This window comes from Vulpes vulpes, chromosome 14 (genome assembly GCF_048418805.1).
Source record: "Vulpes vulpes isolate BD-2025 chromosome 14, VulVul3, whole genome shotgun sequence".
NCBI classification, from domain to species: Eukaryota; Metazoa; Chordata; class Mammalia; order Carnivora; family Canidae; genus Vulpes; species Vulpes vulpes.
Genome location: NC_132793.1, coordinates 105,861,989 through 105,881,764, shown reverse-complemented (window position 1 = coordinate 105,881,764; position 19,776 = coordinate 105,861,989). Strand labels below are relative to the sequence as shown.

Here is a 19,776-nt window from a genome sequence, read left to right as displayed (position 1 = left end):
CATAGCCTGCCCCATTTTTTGTAGTGAAATCTCAAGGACAGATATTAACTTTTCCTTACAATGGGGTTGACATGACTGCTTAGGAACATTAACCTCAGCAGACACCCAGTATTTTATGCATGCATAACTTTATTTTATTTTTTATTTTAAAGATTTTATTTATTTATTTATTCATGAGAGACAAAGAGAGAGAAGCAGAGACATAGACAGAGGGAGAAGCAGGCTCCTGGTGGGGAGCCCAGTGTGGGACTGGATTCCAGACCCTGGTTTCACAGCCTGAGCCGAAGGCACTCAACCACTGAGCCACCCAGGTGCCCTGCACGCATAATTTTAAAAATTAATTCTTTTACTTACCCAAGTATTATAGTTTCTCTCTTGGTTAAACAAAAGGCAAAGGACAAGAAGGTGCACTTCATGGTGAGAGCTGGTGTCTGCTCTGCCCCCACTGCTTGGGTTTCCTGGGGCTGCACCTGTCACCCAATGCAGCCACTGGCTCTCCCTCCTTGAGGCCTGTGTCTATGTCAACAAGTGTTAACATAAACTCCCACTTGAGGGCAGAGCATCAAGAGGACAAGCCCTCGTCTCTTAAAGTACAGGGTTCTGTGATTCACGTTGCACCCACAATCCCTGATTCTCTGAACAGTTCAAACCTTTCCTTAGGTTCTCCCCTAGACTACTGAAATGAATTATGTCAACACAAAGGGAAAGAAAGGGGGCAAAAGACATGAACAGAAATCTCACAGAGGAAGACATAGACATGGCCAACATGCACGTGAGAAAACGCTCTGCATCACTTGCCATCAGGGAAATACAAATCAAAACCACAATGAGATGCCACCTCACACCAGTGAGAATGGGGAAAATTAACAAGGCAGGAAACCACAAATGTTGGACAGGATGTGGAGAAAGGGGAACCCTCTTACACTGTTGGTGGGAATGTGAACTGGTGCAGCCACTCTGGAAAACTGTGTGGAGGTTCCTCAAAGAGTTAAAAATAGACCTGCCCTATGACCCAGCAATTGCACTGTTGGAGATTTACCCCAAAGATACGGATGCAATGAAACGCCGGGACACCTACACCCCGATGTTTCTATCAGCAATGGCCACAATAGCCAAACTGTGGAAGGAGCCTTGGTGTCCATCGGAAGATGAATGGATAAAGAAGATGTGGTTTATGTATACAATGGAATATTACTCAGCAATTAGAAACGACAAATACCCACCATTTGCTTCAACGTGGATGGAACTGGAAGGTATTATGCTGAGTGAAGTAAGTCAATCGGAGAAGGACAAACATTATATGTTCTCATTCATTTGGGGAATATAAATAATAGTGAAAGGGAATATAAGGGAAGGGAGAAGAAATGTGTGGGAAATATCAGGAAGGGAGACAGAACATAAAGACTCCTAACTCTGGGAAACGAACTAGGGGTGGTGGAAGAGGAGGAGGGCGGGGTGGGGTGGGGGTGAATGGGTGACGGGCACTGAGGGGGCACTTGACGGGATGAGCACTGGGTGTTATTCTGTATTTGGCAAATTGAACACCAATAAAAAATAAATTTATTATAAAAAAAAAGGGAAAGAAAGGAATAGGTTCAGTATATCTGTTCCCCAGTTCTATCTTCGGGAAAGGCAGGCCCAGGTCATCTCCAAATCCCTGAGGGACCCTACAGGGGTGGGGAGAGAAACTGATGGGAGTGATGGGGGAGAGGTGATGAGGGACAAGGCCACAGTGGCCCACCAGAGGGAGAGGATGCATTCCCAAGATTGATAGAAGGCTTAGAATTTTGGGGTCCCTTGAGTAGAACTTGTTCCCTTCCAGAGCAAAACCGTAGAGGGGAGAGGCTACGTGGTGCATCCTGGGAGACAGGTGGGGGTCAGGCTGGGCAGGAAGGACTCTAAGCCACTTGCCCTGATGGAACATTGCAGCTTGGACAGTGTATACCTCAGCATGGCTGGTGAGCAGGAGGAGGAAGGGCACCCAGAGCCTGAATGCTGTGCACTGTTGAAGACTGCCACAGAATGGGGCCAGGGGGCACCTGGGAGTATCTGGTGGGCTCAGCCTGTGAAGCATCTGCCTTCGGCTCAGGTCATGATCCCGGGGTCCTGGGATGGAGCTGTGTCAGGCTCCCTGCTCAGTGGGGAGTCTGCTTCTCCCTCTCCTTCTGCCCCGCATGTGCTTTCTCTCCCTCCCTTCAAAATAAATAAATAAATTCTTAAAAAAAAAAAAAAAAAAAAAAAAGGAATGAGGCCAGGAGAGCTCTTCCATGATTGAGATGAACATTCTTATCGTCTTTGTTAAGGTCGGGGGAGGGAGACCAGATCCATTTTAATTTGATTTAGGAAAGTGAAGAAGTGTGATGTTTCTTATATCCAAAGGTCATGAAATTTGTAGCAATCCTTGCTCTATAGCACAGTGTCAGAAGGAAGAGACCTACATCACACTTGGAACTTGGCCTGGGGGAGGTGGTCAAAGGCGAGGAAAACCTCAGGCAAGACAAGGGAGGTGGTTACTGTCCAGCTGTAAGGATGCCAGATAGGGTCCACAGGGAGGAGGGTGCCAGAAAGTTCTCCGTGGGAATCCTCCGCTGACAGTGCTTCCCTGATCTGACGCTAGTCGCTAACGGTGGATGTGGGGTTTGAAATCATACAGTAAAAATGTAGCGCCACCCGCTGGAGAAAAGAAAGGGTCAGCATTGTGAGGAAGGACAGGGAAGGAAGAGGAACAGAGGGGATGAGAAGGAAAGGGCAGAGAGGTCGAGGTCCTGCAGGTGGGTGGGAGCCCACATGGAGAAACATCTCCTGGATCTCCATCCGGGAGTCCTCAGCCTCCCTTGGGGTGATGGACCCAGGAAGCACAGATACCCTTGATCTACAGCAAAAAGGGTTTCTCATATGGGGAGAGCTAAGGGAGCTGAACTGATTTTGTAATTATCCCATTAGAATTTAATAAGTATTTAACACCCCCCGCCCCCAGCCTCCACCTTTTGCAACTGTATGCACTGTTGGTTGCCTGTCTGGTTTGATTTCTCCCTTCTTGTTTTAACAAACCTGATTGTGTTCGTGTAGTTGCTGTATATCTCTGCCTCTCTTTTGACTGAAGCAAATTTGCTCCACCCCTAGTCACCCCTAGGGAAGTCCTGATTGGTCACAGTTAATCAGAACAAGTCCATTCTCCTTATCAGCCCTTGGCTAAAGGATCCAATCTAAACCAATCTCCATGGGGCTTCCCTCGTGTCAGTGCCTTAGGTCCAGAGACAGATAGGTTGCCTAATTGGACCAGTTGGGCTGAAGGTAAGGACATATGTCCCATGGTTGAAAGATTTGCTGTTCCTTCCATTAGACATGACCAAATAAACATGTTGTTTCAAAGCTTATTTGTTCAGTTTGATGACTCTCTCTTGAGCATAGAGTCTAAAGATGAAGCCAACATGCAGAGGAGGGTAGCACTGGGAGGAAAGTGGAGCCTTGATCCACTTTGATCGTGCTATGTCTGCAGCTACTCACCTCTGAACTTTCTGCTACATGAAAGAAGATATCCTTGTATCCTTTAATCACATGTTGGTTTTTCATTTCCTTTGGACACTATGTGAATTGCTTGCTTATCTAGTCTCTGCTTGAATATTTTAATGATGAAAAAAATCAGTATCCCTGTTCATTAAGCTTTGGAAAGCCCTAATTGCCAGAAGTCCTTTCTTTTATTAAGTTAAAGTGCACCTCACTATCAGACTCATGCTTTGTTCCAGGTTACACAAGATGGAACACGCAGGACAGAAATGCCCTGAGGTACAGGTGGACACTGTGTTTGGGAGGCATGTTGCCTTTAGAATCAGGCGCATCCGAATTCAATTGCTGGCTTAGCCATGAATAAGCTGAGTGAGTTTGGGCGCTATGGCCACTTGTTCAATGGCCACATATTCCTACCGTCCTAGTATGCTCCTCTTCTGAATGGGACTTAGAGCTGCTCCCATCCAGAGATGGTCTAATTCTTCACCTTGAATCTGGGCTGGACTTGGGACTTGCTTTGGCAAAAGAGACACTGGGGAGTAGTTTTTTTGGGGGGGGGGGGGCTTGCTGTTTCTGCCCTGGCCTCTGGGATGCTACCCTGAGCCTGCTATATAAGGAAGTCATGTAATTGCAAGAGGTGACAGGATGCATGAGGGCTGAGCTGCTGTAGCCAACAACCCACATCAGCTGGTGCACACGTGAGTGGGGCCATCTTGGACTTCCAGCTCAGAGGTCCTCCAGCTGAAGGCAGGTGCATGAATAAGTCCGAGCCAGCCAGCAGAAGAACCATCCAGCCCACTGATGCTGTCTCGGAGAAATTGTAAATCATTGTTGACTTCAGCCATGGGTAGTTTGTTACACAGGAAAGGCCGACAGAAGCGGAAATGTGATTTCTTTACACATCCTGAGCTGCTGTGTCTTAATCATCAAAGGGGGAAGATAATATTTTTTGCATGTTTGCTAGTGAGAATTAATGCAAAATATGCAAAGTGCATACGTAGCTAGTACTGCAGGAAGTGGACTGTATTTGCTAAGTAAGTGGTAGCTGTTATGCAAACTTATTTTTTTAAAAGACTATTTATTTATTCATGAGATAGAGAGAGAGAGAGAGAGAGAGAGAGAGGCAGAGACACAGGCTGAGGGAGAAGCAAGCTCCATGCAGAGAGCCTGACATGGGACTTGATCCTGGGTCTCCAGGATCAGGCCCTGGGCTGAAGGCGGTGCTAAACTGCTGAGCCACCCGGGCTACCCCTATTATGCAAACTTTCAAAGTTATCACTTTCCTCATTCTTAGATTTTATTCTCTGAGGTTAAATCCTGTTTCCCTGGACTTCATCTGGTTTGAGAAGCGTTCCTGGCAATTTACTATATATACTAGCCCCCTCCTAAAGTAGTATGACACATGTACTCTGATCATTGCCTGGGACCAGGCAACAGTGGCCTCCAGGAATAGCTGCTTGTATGCTGCAGGTGCTGAAACAGCTCTGCTCTTGATTCACAGGCGCAAGTCAAGGCTCCTTTTCCAGTTCATCCATTTCTGCTGACTGACGTTCTGCTACCTGTTGATGATCAGTCTCCCAGTGCTCTGACTTGAGCGGCTGCCAAGTCAGGCATCCCGTCTCTGATCCTATGCAGGTGTTTTCTTGGAATTTACACCTGGACTTCACATTAAACCCGGTGAAATTCCATTTTGTTAGTCTTAGCCCGCCAGCTGGCCAAGCTCATCTTGCTCTTACATCTGTCATTTGTTTCTTCCCTGGCTGCGTCCATATGAAATGATTATTTCTTACATTTTTTTTAAATGGGTAACAAAAAAATAATGTTCATCAGTACAGAGCCAGGGCAAGAGTCCCAAGGCACAGCCCTCCATAACTTCTCTGAGTCTGGTACAGAGTCAGTAAATATTAACAACAGCATTATGTGTGATTGCTTTCACATCTGTCTGCGTGTTAGTGCACCACCCAGCGAGCCTGGTGGCAGTTCTTCCGTCATCTGAGTAGACATCTATATGGGCAGCTAAAATCTTTGCTGAAATCAAGATGCACATCTGATAATGCTGGCCTGAAAAAAACCCTTTACTGAGTAGCCAGACCACAATCAGTGTCTTTTTCTCTTTGTTTTATCTGATCATAGACTATAAAACCTGTAGTAATGATTATACAAAATATCTTTTGGAGCCAATGGTAGTGGATAAGGCAGTAAATCAACTGATCAGCTTCGGGGCATTTGAGAAGTCAAAGGGAAAGAGGGAGGGTGTGATGCCAGGACAACCTTCACCTTGTGATGGCCGGGACTTCTGCGTTGCCCAGCCAGGGAGACCCGAGTCCGCATCCGTGTGAGCGCAGGTGTGCAAGCGCAGGTCACCTCCCCGCATCGCTGCAGCCTCCCCACCGGGAGGCGGAGGTGGCATCCTCAGTGTGTTCCCAGGCCTTGTTTCTGCAGCCCCCCAACTGCGGTGCGGGCGGGGGCGCCTACTGCTGCACCCGGAGGCTGGTCCTCCAGGGAAGGGCGGTGTGGGCCACCGTGCTTCGTGCAGCCGCTGCGACGGGTGGTGGGGTGGGGGGAGGCGTGCGGACCTGGGCCGACCCGGAGGGACCGTGCACCCCGCACAGTCTGGAGGTGCAGACAGCACCTGCGGGGCCCGCGCCCAGGGTGACCCCGTGTTCCCCCTACCCCGCGGCGACCCTCCCAGTGCTTCGTGCAGCCGCTGTGGCTGCTGGTGGTGGTGGGGTGCGGACCCGGACGGACCCGGGGGAACGGTGCACCCCGCGGCGTCTGGAGGTGCAGACAGCACCTGCGGGGCCCGCGCCCAGGGCCCCCGCCCGGCCCCGCACCGTGCCTCGTGCAGCCTCGGTGGCGGGGTGCGGACCTGGGCCGCCCCGGGGGCGCGCCCCGCCGCCCAGGGCAGGGGCGTGGCAGGGGCGTGGCAGGGGCGTGGCAGGGGCGTGGCCCGCCCGCGGAGCCGGCGCGCACGCGCAGCGGGGAAGGCTCGGCCCCCGCCGGAGCGCTCGGGTCTGCGCCTGCGCACCCGGCCGCCCGCCCCCCGGAAGCGCCGCCGCCGCGCCACGTCCGCGCCCCGCTCGCCGCACAGCGCAGCCGCCGCGGGCCCGGGACCCGGCCGAGCCCCCCAGCGCCATGGGCCGCGGGGCCGCGCCGTCCGCCTCCGCCTCCGCCTCCGCCTCCGCCCCCACCTCCGCCTCGGCCGCGCTGCTGCTGCTGCTGCTGCTGCTCCGGGCCGGGCGGCCGCGGGGCGCCGAGCTGACCTTCGAGCTGCCGGACAGCGCCCGCCAGTGTTTCCACGAGGACGTGGACCGGGGCGTCCGGTTCTCCCTGGACTACCAGGTGGGGCGGCCCGGGGCGCCCGCCCGCTGCGGGGATGGGGCGGGGGCAGCGCGGCAGGTGCGCTGGGCCGGGCTGTGGGGCGGATCCCCCGCGGCTGCCCGCCCCGCACGGCCTCCCGGCGGCCCCATCCCGGCGTGGCCGGCCCCTCCCGGGTCCTCGCCGGCCGCAGCCGCTGCGAGAGGCTTGTGCCGCGGACGGCGGGGGGGGGGGGGGGGGGGGGTCGCTGATGCGGCCACTTGAGCTCTCTGTGCGCAGCGTGAAGCTGTGGCTGCGTTACGGGGGTCCCTCCAGGCGCTGTCGCTGCAGCGCGATCATAGGAGGCTGGCGGGGCCTCGGAGGTCACTGCAAGGTCAGGAATCCCCTGCAAGGGCCGGTCAGCTTAGTCCAAGCCCCTCCAGCCGCAGGGCGCTCACCACTTCGCAAAGTAAATTCTCCCACCTGTGCCCAGGAACGTTGGACGTTTGGAGGCAGTTGATGGGTCCCGTGGTGGACCTGGGTTGTAGCTGTTGACCGCCTGTGTGACTTTGCCGGGTGCCCATCTTCCTAGGTTTATAGAGAGAATTTGAACCTCCGAATTTCCCGGGACCCTCCTACCTCTGATGGCCACTTTAACCTGCACTTGCCTTCTTGCACTCAATCAGTAAGGATGCTAATGTTTACTAGGCCCGCTCTGCAATCCGCTTGAGCCTGGTGCCATAGTGTCCTCTCTGTAAAATGGAAAGGATCGAGCTCATTGCACACCTGCAGACAGGGGTTCAGATCGTAGTCAGTGTGACCATGACCCATTTCTCTCTCAGCTTGAGTGTAGTCCCCAGTAAAACAGAGTGTCCTGGCACCTACTTTAGAACGTTGTGAAGATTACCCGAAAACAAAAACATTCCTAAAGTCTGATGGTGGTGCCTGGTCGGCATTTAGTACTGGGTGGTTGCCCCGCTGGTCGCAGCGCACTATGGGTGTCTTTGTGGTTGTCAGGTCATCACTGGAGGCCACTACGACGTGGACTGCTACGTGGAGGACCCGCTGGGGAACACAATCTACCGAGAGACCAAGAAGCAGTATGACAGCTTCACGCACCGGGCTGAAGTCAAGGGCGTTTATCAGTTTTGCTTCAGTAACGAGTTTTCCACTTTCTCTCATAAGACCGTCTACTTTGACTTTCAAGTTGGTGACGAGCCCCCCATCCTCCCAGACATGGGGAACAGGGTCACAGCTCTCACGCAGGTGAGTGGACGTTGGAGGGCGTAGGCCGGCTCAGCCTTCAGCCTGTCCCTCTTCCGCTCCTGTCATGGCTGTTGCTCTGCGTCACCACCCCATCCAGCTGCAGGGCTGGAAGGCTCAGGGTGGGCTTCATTCCTCCCCACATTCAGTCCTCGAGGACACTGTTCCCCTCTGGCCCCCCTGCATTGTTTAGCGGGATCCCTAGGGTACTCTCCTCTGGAATTCCTCGGTTCCCACCCAGGCTTGCAAGCAGCACTGCTTTAGAAGTGCTATGCTCCCCTCTCCTTACACTGTGTGTCTGCATCAGAGGCCGGGGGCCTGCTTGTGTGGTGTGTTAGTTACAGTAACAGGAGCCACTGTAGCAGGGGTGCCCCAGGTGTCGATGGCCTAACACTGTGGAAGATTTTTCCCCATTCAAGTGATAATCTAGGTTAGTGGAGAGCTTTCCTCCAGGGACTGACTCAAGAACCTGGGGTTTCTCTTTCCTGTCATCTCTCTGCTGCCCCTCAGGACCTCCAGGCCCCTCTATCCCTGACCACAGAAGCAGGCATGAGAAAGCCCCACCTGTTTCTTAAAAGCCCCTGCCTAGAAGTGACATACAGCACGTGCGTTCCTGCCGCTCACAGTCACGTGGTGCATCTGTGTGCAGGGCAGGCTGGTAGATATGTCTCACTGGGCGGTGCCCTCCTAGCAGGGGCCCTACACTCTGGAATCGGGGCAGATAGTCCTCTCCGTTGTGCATGGCACTCGGGATCAGTGATAATCTGATCCCAGGCTCCTTCATCTGTTTCCCCCCACCCCTGCTGGTAAAGCTCCTGCCTCTCACGTGGAGGCCCCCGGCTTCCCGAGGCCAGCACTCCATGTCATTTACCTTGCTATCCCCTGTGTCCCAGTGCCTGGAGCTTGGCAAGGAGTCTTTGTCCAGTCACTGAGTGACAGGGCCCACGGAACCCTGCAAGACAGGAATGGATCATTGTGGCCACTGTTCTTGGACCAGAGCCAGAGCATCTGAGTCTCCACCAGGGCCAGGTCATGTTCTGGGCTGCCTCTAGGTGGCACCTGCTCCTCCATGGCTCTGCCCATGGGCTCCTCTGCCCTCTCCGAGTGGTGGAAGGCTAGTGGTGCGCTGTCCAGCATAGTGGCCAGGCTACACATGGCTGTAACAATTTAAATGTGTTAAAATTAAATTAAAAAACCCCTTCCTTGTTGGCTCTCTAGCAGCATTTCTGGTGCTCAGCATCACAGGTGGCTAGTGGCCACACATGGAGAGGTGCGCTGGCAGCACTGGCTTTGAGCCTGACTGTGTGACTCTGGTAGAAGATGCAGCCTGGGCAGGTTCTGTGTGGGAGCCTGCACAACCTGTCAGCTATGTTAGCAAAGGAATCCATACTAGGATGAAAGAGCAGGATCCAGAGTGACCGAGGTCCAGGCCAGGGCTGGAGGCCACGGGGACTTGGTCAGAGGCTTGGGGCTGCCTCACCGGCGGTCTGGGAGGATTAAATGTTTTCCTGTGCCTGCTCTGAGGTCAGCTCGTGCTTCCCCATCTTTGAGTTCTTGAAGTCTGTAAAGAACCAAGTAGTCCTGCCAGTGGAGGTCTTCTGGAGGCAAGGCCTGGGGGAATGTGCTGGTGGTCACAGGCTGAAGGCCTGAGCACCACCAGGTGGTCGAGACAGGATGAGACAGTGGGCAGTGGAGGAAGGGGATGGTCCTGGGTAGGGGACAGGTCAGGGTGTCTCCAGGGACCAACTGTCACGATGGAGCAGCGACCAGGATCCTCGTCGGGGGGTTCTCAGACCCTGGAAAGCAGCTGGGGCTGGTGGTCTTGGCAGAGCAGAAGGCAGCACTCCACCCTGCAGGCCGCATGGCTTTGGGAAGGCAGAATGGATTCCGCTGGCAGATGGACGGATTGCCCAACTGAAATTTTGTGGTACCAGGCCGAGGAGGTGCCTCTTAAACCAGCACCGGTGGAAGGTCCCTGTGGATGGGATGGAGTGTACTCTTGTGGGAGGTTGACGCTTCCGGGTATGTGCCATTGGGTCTCCTGTGGGGCTGTGCCAGGTCCTAACTAGATGCCAGGAAAGCTGTGTTAGCAGCTGTGGCTTGCCCTCTGGGACCTGACCCCCTTCCCTGTCACCAGTTGGATCTGAGACTTTGCAGTTGCCTCGGCTATCTGCCCAGAAACGTCTCTGGCCAGTCTTTGGCCCGTGGCCTCTGACCCAGGGCTCAGGTGGTGCCTCTCATGGCACATCTCTGATGTGTCCTCTACACCCATGACTTCTGAGTCCTTCCTCTTCCTCCTTCCGTCTGCCCCTTGGGCACTCCTGTGGGAAGGGTGCCTCCATCTCCCCCTGTAGGACCAGCCCTGGGTGGTCCCACCATGCTACACCACCCTGGCCAGCCTCACTCAGGGTGCATCCAGTCTTCTCTATTGTTCTTTAGCCTGTGAACTTGTGGCATCCAGGACTGGCCTGAGCCTGCTCTTTGTTTAATCCCTGGGGCCTAGCACAGTGCCCGGAAGCTGGTAAGGCATGAATCGCTGTGCACGTGAGTGAATGTGTTAGTGGAAGTCCAGACTGTGAGAGAACAGCCAGCACCATTGAAGTTCTTGTCTCATTCCTACAGGTGCTCGTCTGCAGCCCTCACCCCCCCGGCAGTGATTCGGGTCTTGCAGGGATGGGCAGGGCAGGGCAGTGTGAACGCAGACCATGTTGACTTTCCACATCTTCCCGCATAAAAGGAGTGACCAGAAGTGAGCACTAGGGAGGCTCCTGGAAATGCCATGTCTTGACTTGACCTGGATGCAGGCTCCCAGAGCATAAGCCTGACTGTGCTGCTGCCCCTTCCCTGGTCCTTCCCAGATTGGTCCCTTGTTCCCTCTGTGACAGTGGCTGTGCTTTCATGAGCTCTAGAGGCATCGCCAGAGGCCTGGGGGCAGAAGGGAATGTGCCTGCAGAGGCTACCGTCACCTCCAGCACAGAGGTCTGTGCCCAGAGCGGTCCTGCTGAAGGCTGTCATTTGAAGCCAGTTGGCATTGAAAGTCCCCTTGGGGACCAGCTTCTTGACATCAGGATCCCTTCTAGGATCAGCTGGCTGTTTGTCAACATCAAGCAACAGTAGGTACGAGCTAAATACCCAGTGCCGACTACTTTGGCCTGGAGATTATGACCCAAGATGGCAGGGCCTGCAGGATGCCACCCAGAAAGCAGTATAGAGGTACCCCTTGGGCAGCCCACTGGAGGCCACACAGGCTGTCCTTTATCATGGAGTCTGCCCACAGGGTTCTGTGAATTCCATCTGATGCTTGGTGACCTTGTCACTACTCCATCTGTGTGGTTCTTCCCACCTCTTACCCACAGGCCAGAGGAGAGGGCCAGCCATGTGCATGGAGGAGACCCGTGGCCCTGGGAGGTAGGCTGGTTGTCAGGCGGACCCAGGACACAGCCTCCTGAATACAAGGCTGAGGGGACACCCTTGTCTTTCCTCATGTGGCCCAGGGTCAGGAGTCCCCAGCCAGAGGAATAAGCCAATGGCACTTTTTGGCTGGAATCTCCCATTTGTCTCCTGGGGACGGTTTAGTTTGTGAGAGAGAGGAGGGTCTTGGGGGTCAGTAAGGTGGTGGCGCAGTGACTCGGTCTCCCCTCCTTACGCTCACTCTGTGGATGGTTCACCTCTGCAGTCTGGGGACTGAAGCAGGTGACTGTTGGACGCTTTGCAACTTCTGCAGCCCGAGAACGTGTTGTTGGGATAGAACTTTCTAGGTCTTGGATGAACTCATGTATTAGAGATTGCCTGTGAGAACTCATGACCACAGACGTATGTACATGAGTTCTGATCACCATGCACCTGATGGCTTCAAACCACACCCCTTTATTACCTCCACCCCGAAGGTGGGAAGTCCGGCCGCTCGGCTGGGTCTGGCTGGGGTCCTCCCAGGCTGGGTCAGGGCGTGGCTGGTGGGACCTCATCACGGGGCTCTGGGAGGCTGTCAGTGGATTGAGTTCCTTGCAGCTGAAGGACCGTGGCCTGATTTCCTTGGCTTCGTGCACCAGCCCCAGGCCTTCCTCTGGTCCCTGCATGCGCCTCTCCATCCTCAGGGCCAGCAGTGGCACACCCGATCTACTCCTTGGGTGGGCTTACGGGATCAGGTCAGGCGCCCTGGGTGGTTGCCATGTCGAGGAAGGCTGTGCTGTCCAGGAGGAGAGCTCATCCTGTCACAGGCGCTGCCATCAGGGCCGGGCGTCCTGGTGCTGCTGGGACGGTTTCGGGATTCTTTGTGGCAGGTGCAGTAAACCCGTGTGTGTGATGTATATGAGAGGCACGTGTTCCTGCATGTGTGTGTACAGGACACTATGCAGAGATTGTGTTCAGCAGTGGAGCCCCACACGGTCGTCATTTACTTCCCTGCTGCTTGTTAGCTGTGTGACCTTGGGCACATCACATGGCGTCTCTGAGCCTCTGTTCCCTCATCGGCACCCAGCGTGGTGGGGGCCATGGGCCCTGCCTATCGGGTGTCAGGAGTGTGAAGAGAACACTCTTGAAAGCGTTTGGCTCGGGACTCAGGTGGTGAGTGCAGGCCTGAATGCCACCTGCCAATCTGCGAGGGTGGCCCAGGTCCTTACCCTCCCTGAGCCCGTTAGCTCACCCGAAGATGGAAGTGGGGCGCAGATGCCCTTTGCACAGACAGGTGCTGCCGGGGTGTGGGCCGCCTTCCTCTCTTGGGGGGAATATGACTGCCTCTTTCTTCCTGCGCAGATGGAGTCCGCCTGTGTGACCATCCACGAGGCCCTGAAGACCGTGATTGACTCCCAGACGCATTACCGGCTCCGCGAGGCCCAGGACCGGGCGCGGGCGGAAGACCTCAACAGCCGGGTGTCTTATTGGTCTGTTGGCGAGACAGTCGCCCTGTTCGTGGTCAGCTTCAGCCAGGTGCTGCTGCTGAAGAGCTTCTTCACGGAGAAGCGAGCCAGCCCCCGGGCGGTGCACTCCTAGGTCTGCGTCCTGCCCCGGGCCCTGCCGCCAAGCTGCAGCGGCTCCCCCAGGGCAGGGAACACAGGTGGACCCCCAGCAGCCAGAGCCTGCAGAGCCCAGCAGCCCATGTGGCCCCAAGGAGGGCATTCGGTAGGGCAGGGCCCATGGTCTGGCTGTATGAGGACCCCCAGTGCCCAGTCCTCCTGGGGGCGGCTCAGGGCGCTCACTGTGCTCCACAGAGTGTGGATCGCTGGGCTTGCGTGTGTCCTGTCCTCCATGGAAGGGAAGGGCCATCCGTGTGGCTGGGCTCTGTGGGGCTCCCACCCCCCTGCCCTGGGGAGCAGAGGAGACCTCTGAGTAAGCAGCAGGGGCCTGTGGCTGGGTGCCTGAGGTGAGTTGCGTGCCTCCCAGAGGCAGCACTCTGCCTAATAAAAACTAAGCAGGAGCCCCATGGACCCTAGTGCCTCTATTTCTTTGCCCTGACAGAGTGTGCAGTGTCCTGGGAACGTGGGCGTGCCGGGTGGGTGGCAGCAGGTGCCTCCCCATGAGGCGTGTGCGGGGTGCTCCTTGCTGGGGAGCAGGGTCTGGGGTCATTTGCCCTCCTCCCAGTGGATGAAAGCGGTGAAGTGGGAGTTGGTTATCCTCTAGGGTCAGACTCCGAAGGCACTGTGGAGGCATCTGATCGTTGTCCCAGCACAGGGGCTGAGGACAGGAGGGGACAGAGCAGAGCAGTCAGTGGCTGTGCTGCGTGCCATTTCCACAGCAGCCACGCTGGTCTCTCTCTGTAAACCTTAGGTCAGACCATGTCTTCCCTGGTCAACACCCTCCATGGCTCCTCGTGTCCCTCAGGCCATGGGGGACTGTGAAGTCTCGCCTCTTGGGTACTGGCTGCTCGACCCCGTGTCGTCATTCACCCCCTCCCAGGTCTCCTTGCTTTTCCTGCCACGCACCAGGCTATGCCTCTGCCCTGGGGCCTTTGCACACGCAGTGTCCCATGAGAACACCTCTCCCTGATACCTGTGTGACCTCCATCGTATCATGGTTAGATGTCATGTTACCCACAGGTTGACCTTCACCACTCCATTCAAGATGGGGTCGCCCCACCTGCCCCTGCCTCCTGCCTCCCCACCCTGCTTCGCTTCTCAGCTATGTGTCACCACTGACACAGATGTTCACTTGTGCGTGTACTGTCCCTTATGCCTCGTGAGATGTAAGGTCCACCATGGGGATGCGGGGCAGGGGGATGGCTTTGCTCGCTGCTGCAAGGCCTCCTGCAGACTCAGATCTTAACATGTACCAGTTGCTGAGCAGATGGCCTCGCCTGTTGGAAGTTAGTGTGTCTGACCGAGCGTCTCTGAAGTAGGTCTCCATGGAAGATCTGAGGTCTGCCGTCAAGGCATCTTCCAAGCGATCCGAAAGCCAGCCGCCTGGCTGGTGCTCTTCCTGCCTTGTAGGCACAGAGGCACGGTTTGCATCGTGCGGCAGAGAAGCTCCATGGAGCCTGCCTAGCTTGGTTCAGTGAGGGATGCTGCTTATCTGTTCATAACTGTTTGATACTATTTCTTCTCTCTTATTTTAAAAAATAATACCTTCCTGGGGTCCCTGGGTGGCTCTGTCAGTGAAGCATCTGCCTTCAGCTCAGGTCATGATCTCCGTCCTGGGGTCGAGCCCCTTATTGGGCTCCCTGCTCAGCGGGAAGGCTGCTTTCCTTCTGCCGCCCCTTTTGGCAAGCTCTCCTCCTCTCTCAAATCAGTCAGTCACTTAAAAAAAAAAATTGACATCCTCCTCAAACTGGGAAGGAGGGAGGGAGGGAGGGAGGGATGGATGGTCAGTTGCTGCAGGTTCTGGGAAGCGAGTGTTAGCGGAGAGTCACAGCCCCCAGAAAGGCCGGTGCTCCTGTGATTGTACCTTGTGCTTGCGCTCTGCTCCTTCTGGCCCTGCTACGGGACTGTGTCTGTCTGTGAATGTGCCCCGCGTGCTGCTGATGGGACACCTGCTAGTTCTAGCTCTTTCCTCACAATGTCCAAGAAAACATGAGTAAATAAACCAGATGTGATGGTGCCTGAGAGCTCAAACATCTACCTGTAAACATGAAACCTGCAGCCTGACGTTCTGCTGCTCCCTGTGGGGATGGGCAGTCCAACCACTCCCCTGCGCTGTGCTCACTTCGGGGCTCTCTCATTTCGCCTTATCCCAAAACAAGCCGTGCAAATTACAATAGAAGGCAGTTGCTGCCCTGAGGTTAATGAGGGTGGCAGACGACAGCCATACTTTCTTAAGAAGATGCCATGTGTTTGGGGGCTTGTGTGGAGAACCGGGAGCTGGAGAAGGAAATGCCATGGTCTGGGCTGCTGGAGCCTGTCATGCCACCCCTAGGAGATGACCCTGCTACTGCTCAGCCCTCCGTGGATGCCACTTGGCACATCCATACTTCCTTGTGGAACGTGACTCAACATTCACTTTAAAACATCGCCTTTTGGGACGCCTAGGGGCTCAGTCAGTGAAGCATCTGCCTCCAGCTCAGGTCATGATCCTGGGGTCCTGGGGTCCAGCCCTGCATCAGGCTTCTTACTCCTCACATCCCTCCCCCTCACGTGTGCTCTCTCGTTCTCTCAAATAAATAGATCTTAAATAAAGTCTCCTTTCTTATTAGGAGTGCCTGTTGCAGGGGAGGCACAGGTGGGTCAGGTGGCTGTGGGATCCGGGGAGGAAGACAGAGTCAAGGCTCTGTCTCTTGGATGACCAGTCATCTGACTCCTTATATAGTTTGCCTTCAAGGGGAGGGAGTGTTTGAGTTGCATTTTTAATTGCAAAAGTATTAAAAGCCACATTCTCATTTTCGATTTATAAAATTGTATTTCAGGCAATTAAAGTATTAAGTGGAATCTATTCTTCCATACGCCAAGCAGGGCAACTCATTTTTTTTTTAATTTAAATTCAATTTAGTTAACATGTAGTGTATTAGTTTCAGAGGTAGAGGTCAGTGATTCATCAGTTGTATACAACACCCAGTGTTCATTACATCATGTGCCCTCCTAAATGCCCATCACCCAGTGACCCCCGCCCCCCACCCCCTTCCTTCCAGCAACCCTCAGTTTGTTTCCTCTGATTAAGAGTCTCTTATGGGGGATCCCTGGGTGGCGCAGCGGTTTGGCGCCTGCCTTTGGCCCAGGGCGCGATCCTGGAGACCCGGGATCGAATCCCACATCGGGCTCCCGGTGCATGGAGCCTGCTTCTCCCTCTGCCTGTGTCTCTGCCTTTCTCTCTCTCTCTGTGACTATCATAAATAAATAAAAATTAAAAAAAAAAAAAGAGTCTCTTATGGTTTGTCTCCCTCTCTGATTTCATCTTGTTTTATTTTTCCTCTCTTTCCCTATGACCCTGTTTTGTTTCTTAAATTCTACATATGAATGAAACCATATAATTGTCTTTCTCTGACTTATTTCTGTTAGCATGACCCTCCAGTTCCATCCACATCGATGTAAATGGTAGATACTCATCCTTTCGGATGGCTGAGTAATATTCCGTCATACATATAGACCATGTTTTAATCCAGTCATCTGTCGAAGGACATCATGGCTCCTCTCACAGTTTGGCTATTGTGGACATTGCAGCTATGAACATTGGGGTACAGGTGTCCCAACGTTTCACTACATCAGTATCTTTGGGGTAAATACCCAGTAGTGCAATTGCTGGGTCGTAGGGCAGCTCTATTTTTAACTTCTTGAGGAACCTCCACACTTGTTGCAGAGCGGCTGTACCAGTTTGCATTCCCACCACAGTGCAAAAGGGTTCCCCCTTCTCCACATCCTCTCCAATATTTGTTGTTTCCTGTCTTAATAATTTTAACCATTCTGATTGGTGTGAGGTGGTATCTCATGGTTTTTTGATTTGTATTTTCCTGATGGCAAGTGATGTGGAGCATGTTTTCCTATATCTGTTGGCCATGTGTATGTCTTCTTTAGATAATTGTCTGTTCATGTCTTCTGATGAAAGGGCAGCTCAGTAGGACTGGTCCTCAGGTCTGAAGCCCAGGTGGACCACACATATGAAGTGACCCTTAGTTTATATGTGGTCCAGCCGGCGCTGCAAAATGTGCTGAGTCTGTACTGGACTTGGTGGATGGGCAGCGAGGGGCATGCGTGTGTGTGTGTGTGTGCGCGCGCACTCATGAAGGGATGTGTATGGAGACCCCAGGTCATCTTCAGGCTGGTGGCCCAGCAAGCACCCATCCTCCACACCCAGCCTGGAGAAACCACAGAAGTAGGGGAAGCCTGCACCTGAGGACTCCCCTACATACCCGACCGTGGAGTGGCATGTGGAAAGGTGGGAGGTGCTGAGAAGTGAGGCTGGAAGAGGACCTCTTGGGCTCTGACTCACCAGTCCCCTGTTGTTCTGAGGCTGCTGTGGCCTTTCCCTCCTCATAGAGTCAGGGCAGCAGTTCACACTGCTGTGTATGGGGGACAATGAGTGCAGATCACAGGCCCTGTCCAAGGTCAGCAGGCATGGCTGGCAAGAATAGGTGCAAGCTGACCAGCTGTCCTAGGGTGCCCACTCAGCCCTGTTCTCCTGTCCCTGACAGTCACAGGCACTGGATTGAACATATTGTTGCACACCACGACCCTCCATCCTGGGCTCCATCCTCCTGTCCTAAACTCCCTGGAAAGAAGCCAGCTAGGGCCTGGCCTGGGTTCTGGTCCATATGCATTCCTGGGCCTGGGGGCACATGAACTCCCAGGCCAGGCAACAAGGCCCCAGAGGACAGCGTGACAGCAACACTACACACTGATCACTATGTGTCATTAGAAGGAAAACCGTTGGGACACATGGGCCAGAACCTTTAAGTCACGTGATAACGATGCTGTGAGATTTTAATGATGGTTTGCTGTTACAAAAGTCTAAAGAGAAGTGGGTGCAGAGGTTGTGCACGAGGAACGCTAACCTGGCAGTGAAGGTGACCACAGAGGGGCTGAGGTGCTCAAAAGTTTGCCATCCCGCCCTGAGGAGCTGGGTAATAAGGTGAAGCCAAGGGAGGTGGGAGGAGCTGGGGGTGCATGTAGTGCAAGGAAGAAAAACATGCCTGAGGTAGTGAAATCCCTCGAGTGGAGGGGAGATGGGAGGTCCCAGGACAGAGCCCACAGAGGGACACGCTCAGCATCCGCGTGGACACACAATGACCGGCAGGAATACAGAAGGCCAAGGGGAGGCCCCTATGCGCCTCCAGAGACGAGGAGCCAGTCCCCTGCCCGTCAGACTGAGTCAGATTTCCCGCCAGAAAATGGGGTGATAGTGTCCAACAGAAAAGGCAAAACCAAACTAAGGATTTAGAAATCCACCTGCAGCCAAATCATCAATAGGAAAGCTGCTCAGGGGCCCTGGCAAGGCAGAGGAGGAGAGATGAGGTGGGCTGTCACCTGCCTCAGTCCCAGGGACTGTTGTCTGAATGGTCTGAGGCCGGAGGAAAGGAAGAGACCCGTGGCAGCCAAGCACCCGCATCCTGATCCAGGGCAGCTGTGTTTGCAGCTGCCATTTGAGATGCCACGGGGCGGGTTCCTGACTAATCTGGGAGGAATCCTGCTGTTGATGAGTTGAAGAAGGCTGCAGGGCTACATGGGTGTGTGCTTGGGCCTTAAGTGAAGAGCAACCACCATAGGAACAAAATCAGAAATGACAACTTTGAGGTCAGGAAAAGAATGCGGGATCTGTCCAATGAGAAGCTGGAAAGCAGAGAAGACAGCGTGGGAAATGAAAACAGGGATGAAGATAGACACACATCTGCATTTTTTAAAAAAGATTTTATTTATTTATTCATGAGAGACACAGAGAGAAGCAGAGACACAGGCAGAGGGAGAAGCAGGCTCCATGCAGGGAGCCCAACGTGGGACTCGATCTTGAGTCCCCAGGATCATGCCCCGGGCTGAAGGTGGCGCTAAACTGCTAAGCCAGCAGGGCTGCCCACATCTGCATTTTTCTAATTGAGGAATGGTGACAGTATAACCAATGAGAAAAACTCTCACAGAAACACATAAGATCCAAACGCGGCATGCTGCTCATGACTTAGGAAGAAACACTTGGGTGGACACATCTATCCCCCGGCACTGGCTTGGCTCCTCAAACTCTTAGAGTTTCCTAGGTGATAGGAGCACCAGAGGCATCTATTGTCCTAATGAGGTGACACTGGGGGGCTCCCAAGTGGGGGGCCAGTCGTGGGAAAGACCTGGTCACACTCAGAACTTTGGAATTTTCAGCCCCACGCCCCATTCTCCAGAGGAGAGTGGAAGAGACTGCAATGAAGGAAAACGCCTACGTAGTAAAGCCTCCATACAACTCCCAGCAGTGGAGGGTGCAGAGAGCTTTCGGGCTGGTGAACACATGGGGGTGTTAGGAGGGGTCCCCTGGAGGGCGCAGAAGCTCCGCACCCCTCCCCATACCTCGCCTGAGGCCTCTCCCATCTGGCTGTTCACCTGCCTCCTTTATCATATTCTTTTATAATAAACTGTGAGCAGTAACTGAACTGCTTTCCTGAGCTCCAAGAGCCACTCTAGCAAATTAATGGAACTTGAGAAGGGATCATGAGAACCTCCGATCTGTGGCCGGTGGGTCAGGAACACAGGTGACAGGCTGGCCCCATGACTGGCGATTGATGTAGGGACAGCTGGGCAGGACTGGGCCCTTGGCTGGCGGGATGTGACACTGTCTCCTGGTAGATGACAGGCAAGTGACATGAGGACACTCCGTGGG

The 19,776-nt window shown here is 54.2% G+C and overlaps 1 protein-coding gene across 1 annotated transcript; it reads left to right on the top strand.

Moving 5' to 3' along the window:
* Positions 1 to 6,562: 6,562 nt before the first annotated feature.
* TMED3 (transmembrane p24 trafficking protein 3) lies at positions 6,563 to 16,347 on the top strand. The gene is made up of 3 exons (XM_072737503.1): positions 6,563 to 6,849; positions 7,822 to 8,070; positions 12,820 to 16,347. Exons 1-3 carry the CDS (start codon positions 6,643 to 6,645, stop codon positions 13,054 to 13,056), a joined length of 693 nt encoding a protein of 230 aa, XP_072593604.1. The 5' UTR covers positions 6,563 to 6,642; the 3' UTR covers positions 13,057 to 16,347.
* The last annotated feature ends 3,429 nt before the right edge of the window (positions 16,348 to 19,776 follow it).

What these genes read in the sequence shown, in the direction of transcription:
- TMED3 (XM_072737503.1), top strand. Translation starts at nt 6,643, where the DNA reads ATGGGCCGCGGGGCCGCGCCGTCCGCCTCCGCCTCCGCCTCCGCCTCC. An exon ending in GGTTCTCCCTGGACTACCAG is followed by an intron (nt 6,850 to 7,821) that starts GTGGGGCGGCCC and finishes TGTGGTTGTCAG; the next exon opens with GTCATCACTGGAGGCCACTA. An exon ending in GGGTCACAGCTCTCACGCAG is followed by an intron (nt 8,071 to 12,819) that starts GTGAGTGGACGT and finishes CTTCCTGCGCAG; the next exon opens with ATGGAGTCCGCCTGTGTGAC.